At 38.2% G+C, this 16065-nt stretch overlaps 1 protein-coding gene across 1 annotated transcript in view; it reads right to left on the bottom strand.

Annotated features, from left to right (window-relative positions):
* LOC137006433 (cysteine-rich motor neuron 1 protein-like) overlaps nt 1-15730 on the bottom strand; it is a 51761-nt gene extending 36031 nt beyond the window's left edge. Inside the window, exons 1-3 of the mRNA XM_067367196.1 lie at nt 15189-15730; nt 7968-8126; nt 7510-7671 (exon numbers count right to left, since the gene is read on the bottom strand). Of these exons, the coding sequence (XP_067223297.1) occupies nt 7510-7671; nt 7968-8126; nt 15189-15489 (622 nt within the window). The 5' untranslated portion in view covers nt 15490-15730. The remainder of the gene's footprint in view (nt 1-7509; nt 7672-7967; nt 8127-15188) is intronic.
* Between the last annotated feature and the right edge of the window lie 335 nt (nt 15731-16065).

Here is a 16065-nt window from a genome sequence, read left to right as displayed (position 1 = left end):
GGACAAATTCAGCTTCTAATGCGTACGCCATTATTTACTTTCTGTTTGGGGGCTCGTCCGGGATAATTAGCTAGTCGTCGGCGACACAATGGCGGCTCTCGCGGTCGGCGCACAAAAGCACAAAGGCTTCATTTAAGGTGCTTGATATATTCAGTCCTGAAAATGGCTCAAATGTGTCACGGGCAGAATGGTGTAATAGTATAAAGTGCCTAGCAACACTAACATCACGTCTGGGCAGCAAACACACACACACATGAAGCCTCCAGGGTAAGCGGAAATTGGTTTTATAAGCGCAGAAAGGCCCTTTGTAAACAATGCATATATCTGAGATCTCAGACGCTCTTTCATGAAAGTGAAGCGGCTCTTTGTAAACGTGTTTTTCTTTGCGCGGAGGGCACAAGGGCGGCAGTCTTCCTCCGTAGCGCGCCGCTCGCAGGCAGAGGAGGCTGTGTTGACAAGCAGGGTTTACTCATGGAAAAAGCGCACAATGTGCACTCTGTTCAGAGACTGACTTTGGATGCTAGTCAGCGCAGAACAAAGCCGTCTCAGTCCAGCCGCCCCTGTGTGGCTTTTTTTGGGGTAAGTCCCCTGGTTTAACATTGATTTTCAGTTTAGTTCACGTGAAGAGACACAATGAGACGAGCTTCTCGCTGCAGTGCCGGCCGTGACTTCAGCAAAACACAGGAGTGAAAGATTGACAGTGTCAAAGACAAAACATGAGATGGCCATCACAACCTACTGTACCTCTGATGTGTATCAATATATCATATATCAATTTGACTATAAAACAATAATAATTATTATTATTATTAATGATTATTATTTTTACTAAATAAAATATTTTAATAAATCAGAAATATTACTATTGTAATAAAAACAGTTTGGTCAAAAATGTTGTAATTATATATCAAAATAACTATAAAATAATAAAAAATAATAATAATAAAAGTAATAATTTTTTCATTGATATTATGTATGAATTTATTTTTATAATGATTATTATTTTTAATTAATGTAATATTTCACTGTAAAATGAAGTATTTAATAATAATAATAATAACTTCAGCTGTTATTATAATAACAATTTAGCCAAACATTTTGTGATTGATTCTATATCAATAACTATAAAATAATAATAATGAAGTATTATTATGTATTTATTATTTTATTTTTATTATGATTGTTATTTTTACTAAATAAAAATATTAAACAAAATTAGAAATATTACTATTGTAATAACAATTTGGCCAAAATGTTGTGATTATATATCAATATGACTATAAAATAATAATAATAATAATTATTATTATTATTATTATTTTCATCATCATCATTATCATTACTATTATGTATTTATTAATTTAGTATTATTATTATTACTAAATAAAAATATTAAAGTAAAAAATATTACCATTGTAATATTTCACTGTAAAATTGTGTATTTAATAATAACAACAATAATACAATAATAAAAAGAAACAATAATAATTTTATTTTATAGTACTGTAAAATTACAATACTAATATGTATGGCTTAATTTCTTCATTTTGAAGTGTTAAACCATCAAACTTTAATTTTGTAGGTTTATTTTGTCAGCTGTGCACCACTTTCAGAGATGTGGAGCAGGATTTACTTCAGAATGAGTCGCTCTGAGACACTGAAAACCCCGGATTATGAAATGCCATTCGCAAACTATTATACTTAATGCAGAAGATTTTGCGAGCAAATGCAGAACGCAAAAGTTTCGCGAAAGAACAACAAACCACCCATCTTATATTTTTCATGTCATCACCATGTCCCTTTAGGTGCTTCACACAAACTTCTATGACTTTCTTTCTTCTGTGGAACATAAAAGAAGATATTTTGAAGAGCGTTGAAACAACATTGGACCCCACTGACTTCCATTGTATGAACAAAATGTTTTCTATTGCAGTTTACAGAAGAAAGGAAGTCATACAGGTTTGAAACTTTTTTGTGGGTGAACGATCACAGAAGCCTCCGGTAGTGTCAGCAGCACATACAGGACAGTTTCACATCATGTCCTTGACTTGATCCAATGACAACGGCACAGTTTCTGCTATGAAAATATAAACATCCGCTCACATGTGGTGTTTCTGAACAGAGAATATCTGAACATGATAAGCCTGTCTGTGTCCGAGACAGACAAATACATTTTCTGACCATTCAATGATTTAATTTTGAATTATCTTCAAATGGAGACTTTTATTTTGCTGGTTGTTTTTTTTAAATGCACATTATATTACAAACTCGCAGCGCTTGAGTTCAAGTGGAGCAGCATTTACTGCAAAGCAAGCCGCTGAAATCACGTATAAATGAACACAGTGCTTCACTCTGAAACATGCAGCGCATATATTTATTCATTAAATCAGCCTTTGATAATTGCACTAAGCCATATAACGATGGATTCATTATAATTCGATTTGGATTCAATGTTTCAGTTGACAGCTCTATTTGTCCTATGAACCACTTTTCTAATAGAGGACGTCCCGAAATGTCTCAGTAAGGTTATGTCAAATTTAGCTCATTTCTGGGGTCAAATTTGCACTGAACTACAGCTTAGTAAACACACACACACACTGGCAGAGCAACAGTCTGTCCTTCATGTCTGTGTTTATGTGTCGTCTGCTCAGACACTGACGCTCTGAAGAGTCTCGACACAAAGACACGCTGACCGAGCAGAACGGATGAAGAGGTTCATGGTGACCGGCACTGTGATGCTGTCAATGGCACTAGTTTAAATGATTTCATTAGCAGAAGTGAGGCCAAGTCTCACCCGCCATGAATGTCAGAAAGGTTCAGCAACACTTGTGCTTTTATATTTCAACCCATATTAGCAGGTAGTGCAAGCCATCATTCACTGTGTGACTAAATGCCACACAAACTCTTGCTAGTCTCCCGAGATGCTGTAGATCTTTTATGTAACAATATTTTACTGGTTACAAATTATGAAGACAAAGTGGGAACAGTATTTGGGATTTTACCATTAAAATAAAAAAATAAAAAATAAAATAAAATAAAAAAGTAAAATAAAAATAAAAGGTTTATAATGTTTATAATTTTTTTCTGCTCACTGAGGCTGCATTTATTTGATCAAAAATACAGTAAAAATTATTAAATAATATTACAATGTAAATCAGCTGTTTTCTATGTGAATATATAGTAAAGTGTAATTTACATTCAGTGATCAAAGCTGAATTTTCAGCATCATTACTCCAGTCTTCAGTGTCACATGATCCTTCAGAAATCATTCTGATATGATGATTTGCTGCTCTAGAAACATTTCTGATTATTATTAATGTTGAAAACAAATGTTTTGGGTATGCAAAATTTATTTTAAAGCACTTAAATTAATATTTTCATTCAGCAAGAATGCATTAAATTGATAAAAAGTGGCAGTAAAGATTAAAGAGTAATGATGCTGAAAATTCAGCTTTAATCACAGGAATAAATTATATTTTACTATATATATTAACATAGAAAACAGCTATTTTAAATTGTAATAATATTTCTTAATTTTTACTGTATTTTTGATCAAATAAATGCAGCAGAAGGTGAGCAGAAGAGACTATTTTATAAAATCATACCAACCTCAAACTTTTGAACAGTAGTGTATACACACATACATTAAAAAAATCTTTACACCTCCATGTACAGATACAGTAATAGCCTCTTTAATAGATGCTGTAGATCTGACATGCGATTCGCCTTTCATCAAGAGACTAACAGATACCTGATCATATGTGCGCCGCATGTGGCGGAAACATGGTTTTCAAGGACGAGTCTGTTATATAAGCTCCACACTGAAGCGTTGATAACAAACAGACACTCACATCCCACTCGAACAGTCGTGCAAACAAGCTAATGATCAACAGATGTGCGCTTGAGTAATCGCACACAAGCAGCGCTCAGTGTTTGGTTGCTGGAAGGGCCGTCGCTGAACAAAAGGAGCGGCAGAACCAAGAAATCTTGTTTACTGTATCGCTGGACGGATTCGTAGGTCCGTCTCGGGTTCGACAGTTACAGTATGAAGTGATTACTCCACTGAGACTGTACGCTGAGATTAAACAACATCAAGCCTTTTACAAACACTGAGAATAACAGGCCAATCGCTCTTCATTCAGAGAAACGGATCATGTGATGCATTGCAACATCTATTATTACAAATTCTTTCCAGGTTCATGTCAACAGCTTCACTTTGATTACTATTATAATAAACCAGGAGAATAATTAGGTGATGAGAGAATAAAACTACAGTACTGAAGTAAAGCTCACTATCTAAACAAGAGACGCTGTTAAATAAACTCAACATGCATTAAATGATACTGGACTGAAGTTACAAATACTGAATCAGGAACGATATACTGCTGATTGACATAAAAAAATCATTATTAAAACATCTGAGTGGAGCGACCGAGACGAATGTCACAAGACATGAAACTGCAATAATACAATTTAAAATAACTACAGTAAAAAAATTGAAATATTATTACAATTATATTAAAATATAAAATAACTACAGTAAAAATTATGAAAATATTATTGCAATTTAAAATAACCACAGTAAAAATTGTGAAATTTTACAAATATTTATATAACTACAGTAAAAATTATGAAATATTATTGCAATTTAAAATAACTACAATAAAAACTGAAATATTACAATTAAATTATAATTTAAAATAACTACAGTAAAAACTGTGAAATATTACAATTATATTAAAATTTAAAATAACTACAGTAAAAACTGTGAAATATTACAATTATATTAAAATATAAAATAACTACAGTAAAAATTATGAAAATATTATTGCAATTTAAAATAACTACAGTAAAAATTGTGAAATTAAAATATATATATATATATTTAGAAATAGTATTATATATTTAGAAATAATAATATTTATGAAATAGTATTACAATTTAGAATAACTACAGTAAAAATGTGAAATAGTTTTACACTTTAAAATAACTACAGTAAAAATGTGAAATATTACAATTTAAAATAACTACATTAAAAATTGTGAAATAGTATTACACTTTAAAATAACTACAGTAAAAATGTGAAATATTACAATTTAAAATAACTACATTAAAAATTGTGAAATAGTATTACACTTTAAAATAACTACAGTAAAATTGTTAAATATTACAATTTAGAATAACTACAGTAAAAATGTGAAATAGTATTACACTTTAAAATAATTACAGTAACATTGTTAAATATTACAATTTAAAATAGCTACAGTAAAAATGTGAAATATTATTACACTTTAAAATAACTACAGTAAAAATGTGAAATATTACTATTTAAAGTAACTACAGTAAAAACTGAAATATTATTACACTTTAAAATAACTACAGTAAAATTGTTAAATATTACAATTTAGAATAACTACAGTAAAAATGTGAAATAGTATTACACTTTAAAATAACTACAGTAACATTGTTAAATATTACAATTTAAAATAATTTCATTAAAAATTGTGAAATAGTATTAAACTTTAAAATAACTACAGTAAAATTGTTAAATATTACAATTTTAAATAACTACAGTAGAAAATTATGAAATAAAATTACAATGTAAAATAACTGTTTTCTATGTGAATATATAGTAAAGTGTAATTTATTCCTGAATTTTCAGCATCATTACTCCAGTCTTCAGTGTCACATGATCCTTCAGAAATCCTTCTAATGTGATGATTTGCTGCTCAAGAAACATTTATGATCATTATCAATGTTGAAAATATTTTTGTGGAAACTCACACATTTTATTTTTCAGGATACTTTGATGAATAGAAAGTTCTAAAGAACAGCATTTATTTGAAATAGAATCTTTTGTAACATTATAAATGTCTTTACTGTCACTTTAGATCAATTTAATGCGTATGTGCTGAATAAAAGTATTAATTTCATTTTAAACAATCTTATTGACCCCAAACGTTTGAACAATAGTGTATGTCTGTTATGTATTATTAGAGGGATAATGTTTATAGTGCATTATAGAGATTTTTACCATGATAAAAATTTACATTTTGTACACTGCAAAAAATGCTTTTCTTACTTAGCGTTTTTTATTCACAATTTTAATCATTCACACATGAAAGCGATGTATGCAGAAAACGTCACAGATTTGCTCAGAATTTAAAGTCACCATGAATTCAAAATGGAAAATTTTGGGTTTTTTTTAATGTAATATTGCAGTGTGATTTATCGCTGCACATCATTATTGTGTTAAATTCATGTTCTGGTAATCTTGAATCAGAATATCTTCCTCTTGCAGCATCTCTTCTCTGATGATGAGGGCGGGGCAACCTGTCACTCACATGAAATCCACCAATAGCAAACCACAACCATCCAATCAATTCCCCACAGACAGAATCAAGCCCCGCCCTACATTTGTTCTTGTTTGAGAAGCGTTTCACTCGGATATACGACACAATAGAGAAGAAAAGACCAGCGCAACTTCACTTTCATGCCGACTTTAAAGATCCGTCATTCACAAAGTTCTACACATCTTCTGCCTCTACTTGCTTGTTTGTTTATTACATATTCAGTCTAATCTGATGATGCTTTCAGCCACCAATAAGAGTGTAATACACACAGGTCTGAGTAACACATTTAACATATTTGATCCAATTTTTCCCACAGTAAATGTGATCAAATGTCAGATGCCACCTGGAACTAATAATAATAATAATCATCTTCCAGCAGGTAATTCAGTTCATTAGTTTGGTTTTCAGTCTGAATTATCCATTTTATATCTTAAAATGTGCCTCTATTATGCTTTTTCGGATATTCCCGTTCATGCAGTGTGTAACAGAGCTGTTTGTGAATCAAAGATCAAAGATAAATGGAGTTTTTGTCTCCCAAAAGAAAGAATCGATTCTAAACCACTGAAACGAGACGTCACTTCCTGCTCAAATCTACACAATTTTGTGACTAATTTGCATAATACCAGCCCATTGGCTGCCGGCAAACGGCGTCTCTTTGCCCCGCCCTCAATCACTGTAGTTGTATCTGAGACTGGAAGAGTTTGGTTCATGTTGTTCATGTCGAGAAGACCAAAGCAAATCCACTTTGATGAGATTGATGAGGTAAAACCGTTAGTGTTCGTATCACTGTGAACCAAGAGCTGAGATTCAGATATGATAATGAGCATTTGGTTTCTGACCAATCACAACAGACTGGGCCATATGACCAATCAGAGCAGAGCAGAATCTCAGAAAGGTGGGGTTTAGAGAGAGCGAATCTTTGAACAAACAGTTTCAGACACTGAGAGAAAAGAGCTGATACTGCAGTGGATATTATGAGAACATTAAAGTGTTTTTGACCTTGGATGGGTGTAAACCCATTGTAAACCTCCAAAACAAAACTAGGAGCCTTTAAAATAGCATAATAGGGACAAAAATTCTAAAACTATCGCACACACACACACATCCTGTCTCAAATGTCCTGTTGAGTGTTAATGCACTGGAAATGTTGCGTTACCTGCTGCTCGCTGGCACTGACTGCGGTTGACGTACGTGAAGTGATCATAGCAGCTCTGGGATGAACAAACACAGCCGTCGGCCGTCAGATTACAGCCAGAAAACACACACGCCGGGTTCACGGGGCCCACAAACTTGTGTCTGTGTTCGTGACGGCGAGACCCTGAGAGACAGAGAGTTTCAGGTCAAACACAGGCTACAGATGATTAATAGGCCATGATTAATGTGGCATATAAATTGCGACTCACCTTAATGTAAACTTGGTTCAATGAATTTAAATAAATTTAGGTTCAAATAACTTTACACTGAACATAAACGATGTGACATGACGGTTTATTTAAAGATACATCATGCACAAACCTGTTAAAACACGTCCCAGAAGAGCTGCTCGCAAAGAAAACTTTGGGACGTGTTCCAATCTGAACGAAAAAAAAAAACGATTTTGCACAGGCTTCGTACCTGTTTTCCCAGCATGCACGCATGCGTCTCTGTCGGGATAGCTGTAGGTTCTGATGCAGGAGCGTTTGGACTCACACACACACCGTCCGTCCACACGATCACAGCCGCTCACCAGGGGGCAGCGCTCGTCCTCCATGTCTGTGTCCGCATCGGGTACCACTGTAGAGAAGAAGAAGACGGCGTTACTCAATAATGTCAGGCTGAGATTTGTTTGCTTTCGTTCCACAGAATGCTGCCGAAAATCTCTTTAATGTCTCAAATGCTTCTCCTAGACAGCGATGAGATAAAACTGACACATACTCGAGAACTTCACTCTAAAAGAGAAACCTCTGAGCAAAAGAATTACCCCATTTGTACATTAGACACAGCTTGAGTCTTTCTGAATTGCACTGCCTCAGGTTTCTCTTGAGCCCTTCACATGCATCTCTGTGTTTTCCTCTTCCAGCCGCATGTGTGTTAAATAAGTCTAGAGTATCCACGTCAGAGGCAGAACCCCCTCCGGCTCCCGCAGGTTCTCCTGAAGACCCCCCAGCCCGGCGCATGTGAATAAACAAAGACAAACCGGCTTCGACGGCTCCTACGGTCCCCCGTGATGCTCTCCTGGGGATTGGCTCACAAACTCTCACCAAACAAACCAGAAGAAAACTGCTCAGGAGATGTAATAGCCCAGCTTACAAAAATACGTTCTTATAATGTTCTTACATTCCCTTTAGATTATGAAAATGTTTTTTTCTGAATGTTTTCTGAACGTTCAAAACATCCAGTTTTATATAAACCCCTTTTCTTGGTAATTCATTCTTTAAACACTTTAGGAATGTTACATTTGAATGTTCTCTGAATGTTCTGAAACAAGCAGTAACAATTTAAAAAATGACAAACATCCAAATAAAACAACAACAACAAAATAAAAAACGTTCCATGATGTATAAATAATGTTTCTGTGCTAATGCTTTGAGAACATTATTAAAGACCAGATAACTTTGAACGAACATTCTATGGCCACATTCAGACTGCAGCTATATTCAGCCTTTTCGTTCACCTTTTAGAGTTTAATCCTGTTCTGTACACACTGTTCAGTCATTTACGGTAATGAAAACAGCATTCTACAACTGATTTAACTCCTGAAAAATTCAGGTAGTGATAAGTACCTATTACTACTGCTGCTGCTGCTGTTACTGCTGCTGCTATTGCTGATACTACCGTTATTGCTGCTGCAGTTATTGCTGCTACTGCTGCTGTTATTGCTGCTGCCGTTATTACTGCTGCTGTTATTGCTGCTGCCGTTATTGCTGCTGCTGTTATTGCTGCTACTGCTGCTACTGCTGCTACTGCTGCTGTTATTGCTGCTGCTGTTATTGCTGCTGCTGTTATTGCTGCTGCTGTTATTTCTGCTGCCGTTATTGCTGCTGCTGTTATTGCTGCTACTGCTGCTACTGCTGCTGTTATTGCTGCTGCTACTGCTGCTACTGCTGCTGTTATTGCTGCTGCTGCTATTGCTGCTACTGCTGCTGTTATTACTGCTGCTGTTATTGCTGCTGCTGTTATTGCTGCTGCTGCTATTGCTGCTACTGCTGCTGTTATTACTGCTGCTGTTATTGCTGCTGCTGTTATTGCTGCTGCTGCTATTGCTGCTACTGCTGCTGTTATTACTGCTGCTGTTATTACTGCTGCTGTTATTGCTGCTGCTGCTATTGCTGCTACTGCTGCTGTTATTGCTGCTGCTGTTATTGCTGCTACTGCTGCTGTTATTACTGCTGCTGTTATTGCTGCTGCTGTTATTGCTGCTACTGCTGCTGTTATTGCTGCTGCTGTTATTGCTGCTGCCGTTATTACTGCTGCTGTTATTGCTGCTACTGCTGCTGTTATTGCTGCTGCTGTTATTGCTGCTACTGCTGCTGTTATTGCTGCTGCTGCTATTGCTGCTACTGCTGCTGTTATTGCTGCTGCTGTTATTGCTGCTACTGCTGCTGTTATTACTGCTGCTGTTATTGCTGCTGCTGTTATTGCTGCTACTGCTGCTGTTATTGCTACTGCCATTATTGCTGCTGCTGATATTGCTGCTGCAGTTATTGCTGCTACTGCTGCTGTTATTGCTGCTGCAGTTATTGCTACTGCCATTATTGCTGCTGCTGTTATTGCTACTGCCATTATTGCTGCTGCTGATATTGCTGCTGCAGTTATTGCTGCTACTGCTGCTGTTATTGCTGCTGCTGATATTTCTGCTGCCGTTATTGCTGCTGCAGTTATTGCTGCTGCTGCTGCCATTATTGCTGCTGCTGTTATTGCTGCTACTGCTGCTGTTATTGATGCTGCTGCTGCCGTTATTGCTGCTGCTGTTATTGCTGCTGCTGCTGCCGTTATTGCTGCTGCTGTTATTGCTGCTACTGCTGCTGTTATTGCTGCTGCTGCTGCTGTTAGTTATTGCTGCTGCTGTTATTGATGCTGCTGCTGCCGTTATTGCTGCTGCTGTTATTGCTGCTACTGATGCTGTTATTGATGCTGCTGCTGCAGTTATTGCTGCTACTGCTGCTGTTATTGATGCTGCTGCTGCCGTTATTGCTGCTGCTGTTATTGCTGCTACTGCTGCTGTTATTGATGCTGCTGCTGTTATTGATGCTGCTGCTGCTGCTGTTATTGATGCTGCTGCTGCCGTTATTGCTGCTGCTGTTATTGCTGCTACTGATGCTGTTATTGATGCTGCTGCTGCAGTTATTGCTGCTGCTGTTATTGCTGCTACTGATGCTGTTATTGATGCTGCTGCTGCCGTTATTGCTGCTGCTGTTATTGCTGCTGCTGATATTGCTGCTGCCGATATTGCTGCTGCTGTTATTGCTGCTGCTGTTATTTCTGCTGCCGTTATTGCTGCTGCTGATATTGCTGCTGCAGTTATTGCTGCTGCAGTTATTGCTGCTACTGCTGCTGTTATTGCTGCTACTGTTATTGCTGCTGTTATTGCTGCTGCTGATATTGCTGCTGCTGTTATTGCTGCTGCTGTTATTGCTGCTGCTGTTATTTCTGCTGCCGTTATTGCTGCTGCTGATATTGCTGCTGCAGTTATTGCTGCTGCAGTTATTGCTGCTACTGCTGCTGTTATTGCTGCTGCTGTTATTGCTGCTGCTGTTATTGCTGCTGCTGTTATTGCTGCTGCTGTTATTGCTGCTGCTGTTATTTCTGCTGCCGTTATTGCTGCTGCTGATATTGCTGCTGCAGTTATTGCTGCTGCAGTTATTGCTGCTACTGCTGCTGTTATTGCTGCTGCTGATATTGCTGCTGCTGTTATTGCTGCTGCTGTTATTGCTGCTGCTGTTATTGCTGCTGCAGTTATTGCTGCTGCAGTTATTGCTGCTGCAGTTATTGCTGCTACTGCTGCCGTTATTGCTGCTGCTGATATTGCTGCTGCTGTTATTGCTGCTACTGCTGCCGTTATTGCTGCTGCTGATATTGCTGCTGCTGTTAGTTATTGCTGCTGCTGATATTGCTGCTGCTGTTAGTTATTGCTGCTGCTGTTATTGCTGCTGCCGTTATTACTGCTGCTGTTATTGCTGCTGCAGTTATTGCTACTGCCATTATTGCTGCTGCTGATATTGCTGCTGCTGTTAGTTATTGCTGCTGCTGATATTGCTGCTGCAGTTATTGCTGCTACTGCTGCCGTTATTGCTGCTGCTGATATTGCTGCTGCAGTTATTGCTGCTACTGCTGCTGTTATTGAGGCCAGGTGAGTGAGGTTTACACACACAGCTCTACTAGCTTGCCTCTGTTACACTCACCCCCCTAAACCTCACTACCATCTGGGTCACGGCACCAAATGTAACCGGTCCTACTGATCAAGCTCTGAGCGAGATTCAAGCCCCCGTCTCCAGCATGGGAGGCTGGCATGCTAACAAGGATGCTAAACGCAGTGTCTAGCTTCAGTTGCCAGCATGCCTCTTGAGGTCAGGGGAGTGAGGTTTACAAGTATGTTGCCAGACCTTGCTAGAAAAACAGCGACCAAGGACAAGCCCACAATAAACCAAAATAAATCCAAATTCTTCAATAAGAAAATAATATAAAAATATCGCAACCCACACCTGCTCACTTTAATAACTCCATAAACTAGACTGCTTTATGAGCCAAGCTTAAGCAACAAGCCCAAAAACGCTTATAATAAGTGGACATGGCAACACTGCAAGAGTGTGCACTGTGAAGCAGCCTACAAGCATCAACAAAACATGACGCCTCCGTCAACTGTAAAAATTGCTTAACATAATGAGTCTTTTGTCGCTGTAATATTTCTTTGGTCAGAATAGCGGATACCAAACACGCGAGACGGCAGAGCGTTGCTATGGTTACCACAGTGTCAATCCGTTTTGGGAGTGAATTTAATTGCGGATGTCACTCCTGAAACGTTACAGTGCGTACATGGCCTATTAATGTTCCTGGAAGAACATTTGTTCATATCTTTAAGAGAACCATGCCAGAACGTTTCCTGTTTACTGGGAGAGATGTACTTCTATTCTGAAATTCCTGAGATGAAATATAAAAACAGACACAAACAAGAGAATCCGTGGATATCAACTTGCTTCAGCTCATATTGAGATCTCTGAGCTGCTGGAAAGGCTTGCTAAAAGTTTTTGAACTTTCATCTCAATGCTGGAGAAACAATTGAGATATTATGTGTTTTAAATTGAACAGTACTGGTTAATACAGTAACCACATTCTCAGACATGACTGAGTACTGAAACCAAAGCAGCCAGATATTGGTGCGTTTGGCACAAAAAAGTCCCATTTGTGGAAAACCACGTCGCGGTTGTTCTCACGCAGACAGCGCCATCACAAACAGGCTTTTCAAACCAGCCGTCAGATGACCCTGCCAAAACTTTCCCTTTTATTTCCTGTCACCTCAGAATGATCCGCTCCACCAACGTCTTTTCCATATGAATACTTCCTGCGAGGATATTTTCATATTTTCACACGACCCCAAACGCTTTTTGTAGCGAGCGCCCACAAAGCACATCTGTTCACGTCTACGGATCAGACACTGGTTCTGTTTATCAGAACAGGTTTCCCAAAAAGAGGCTGGATCAAACAGGATGCATAAACACGGGGAACGTACTTGTTGAACACAGGCTAGTCTGTAATAAAAACAGTCTGTTCTAGTGCTGCTATCTAAAGTCCACATGATAACTAGTTTAATCAGTTTTGGAGAGACTGAATGCAAACAAGTTACGTCCTACTCAGTATTGCAGTTTCTCTTATAATTGTTGCAGGTCAAATGTGGGAAGCTGATATTTAAACTCACAAACAGAAGGACATGGAGAAAGTTTGTCTTGGCGTCCAGACCGAGAGAGGAGACAGCTGACATCAGGGACTGACCTCAGGCTGAAGAGACAAAACGAGCGGTCTGACAGTGATTGACCTGCTAGAATAGTTTCATACTGGGGAAACCTGTTTGTCATTATTCTGTTTGGAGTGCTGCAGAAATAACGCACTGTCACTTTAAATATGCAGTACTGATGTAGAACAGAATAAACTAAACACTGCAGAACTGTAGCAGTGGAATATGGAATCATAGATGCCAATATTTATTGTTAAGAGTGCATGAGAACATTACAAATGAACGTACCCCAAAAAAGACCGATATACAATATTCAGCAAGCTCTTTTCATTTCCACATTCGCCTTCAGCCATGTCAGAATATAAATAGCCTCATTAATTTCTTTGCTAATGGGGAGGATGAGGTAATTATCGATGACAATCATGAATAATGTATTACTATGCTAAAGAGATGCTGGTTAATCAGTGGCTGGAAACGACTATCATTATTTAACCTCAATTTTTTGACATGATGATCATATTTTATTTCTCATGATCGCACTCCTAAAACTTCCACGCTGACCCCACGGAGAATAACTTAAAATATAACTTAACTTTGAGACTTTTTCCTCTAACAGTTCTGGCTTTTCAGGTGCTGATTTTGGGATTTGAGACCCGTTGAGGCAAACTCATTCACAGCATCCATTGATTCAGACTCATTCAAAGCAGGGTTACGCACCGGGTCGGGATTAACCCTTAACACCGCGCTTGTAAATAAAACCTAATCAAGGACGCGATCCCTCGGGATGAATCACAGACCCCACAGGAGGAAGATGAAGATGAGGGGTAATTGAGCTCCGGAACCTTCCCACAGACCAACTTCTGCTTTTGCTCAGCCGTCTGGAGCAATTCAAGTATTTAAACGTGGAGAAAGTCCAGCTCCGGTCAGGCATTATGACCTTTTCCTTACTAAACTCTTGGAAAGGAGCCTAATATCACATCATAGATCAAATCACAGGACACTGCGGTCAATACAGAAGAGCCGATCATCCAGTGCAGTTACATCAGCGCCATTATTACATCAATGAAGGATGAACTGAATGAAATTTTAGACTGACATAAGATGGATTCACATTAAATGAACAAATCTCTTACGAATAACTATTATTATATAATTATCAGACAATTTTGACATTGTAAACCTCATAGCAACAAAAATGGGAATCAAAATAAGCATAACTGTGTCTCCACTAACTAAAAAGTACCATGTTATTATCAATGGTCTTTTGGACAGGCACCATGTCAATACTATACTGTAGTATTTGGACACGTAACTATGGCAATACCACGTTTTTGGACATTAGCCATAGCAATACATTAGTATTTTGCACATGGTACTAAGGCAATACCATGTTTTTTTTTTACATTTACCATGGCAATACTATAGTATTTGGACATAGAAGTATGGCAATACCATGTTTTTGGATATGTACCATAGCAATACTATAGTATTTTAAGCATGGTGCTATAGCAATACCACTTTTTTTTACATTTACCATGGCAGTACTATAGTATTTGGACATGGAATTTTGCCAATACCATGTTTTTTAGACATTTAGCATGGTATTCTTTAAAGTATCAAATGCTGTTATACATCTCAATCAGAGCTATATGAAAGTACCATGGTATTACCATCATTTTACCATGGTACAGAACTACCTTCTGAAATCTAATTCATTTATCAATAACTATATCAGTCAGTGCACTAAAAGCTAGTGGAAAAAAAGCATTTCATCCAACCAGAGCCAAAATCCACAACCTTACTCCCCCTCCTCATCTTCATCTTCATCATCATGGGTGGTCTTACACACTTCATAAACATTCACTCAGTGTCGTGAAGTCAAGGTAAAGCTCGCGCGCGTCACTGACCTCTGCAGACACCTGTCTCAGGTATGAGCGCCGGTCCGGTTCTGTTGAGCGCGGCGCATGTGAGTCCGAAGCCGCAGTAGCCGAGAGTCCAGTCCGGCCCGCCGCACAGCTCGAGCTCCAGCCGAGAGCACTGCTCGCAGCAGCCGCACGGGTCACGGGCCAGAACCCGGCCCGAACCGCACCCGAGCGCGCCGAGGAGCGGGCACGAGCGGAGCGCGCACGGTGCGCATTCGTGAGCCCCAGCCACCCGAGCGCAGAAGCCCAGCACACTCAAAAAGCACAACAAACTCCGGTGACACATTGTGACGCGCTTTGGCGAAGTTTACAGAGTCTCGAGCGTCTCTAACATGAACGTCCAGATGCGCAAAGTCCAAATAAATCCAGAAGCGGATCAAATGAGACTCTCTTGATATACAAACTTCCTACAAACTTCCTCGCTGGGAATGATACAAGTTTCCAGTAAGTGAAAGTGTTCGTAAAGCTGGTACAGTAACTGTGATGATGAGGAGGATGAGGATGATGTTTCTGTCCGTGTCACTGAATCACTGACACTCCAACTGAGTCTCAAACACGTTACAAGGAGAGAGACATCATAGCCACGCCCCCCTCGATGATTGACGTGGAGTGCGTCCAATCACAAGCAGCGAAAGAGGGGGCTCAACAGAAATACACATGAATGAAGCAACAATTCTTGTACCTATCCAGGGAACACAGACAGATGAATTATGATGTGAACATCTTGAATGTGAAATTAACTGTCTTTCCAAAATATCCATCTTTCACCGTCTAATTCATGAGGCACATTGCAAAGTTCTGGTTTCATCTCCTCTCCTCCATGATAGAAAGATCAAGTCAGTTTCTCATATAAAATCTGTCA

Source organism: Chanodichthys erythropterus, chromosome 18 (genome assembly GCF_024489055.1).
Source record: "Chanodichthys erythropterus isolate Z2021 chromosome 18, ASM2448905v1, whole genome shotgun sequence".
Classification (NCBI taxonomy): domain Eukaryota; kingdom Metazoa; phylum Chordata; class Actinopteri; order Cypriniformes; family Xenocyprididae; genus Chanodichthys; species Chanodichthys erythropterus.
The sequence above is the reverse complement of the archived record's forward strand: the minus strand, read 5'-3'. Positions and strand labels throughout refer to the sequence as shown.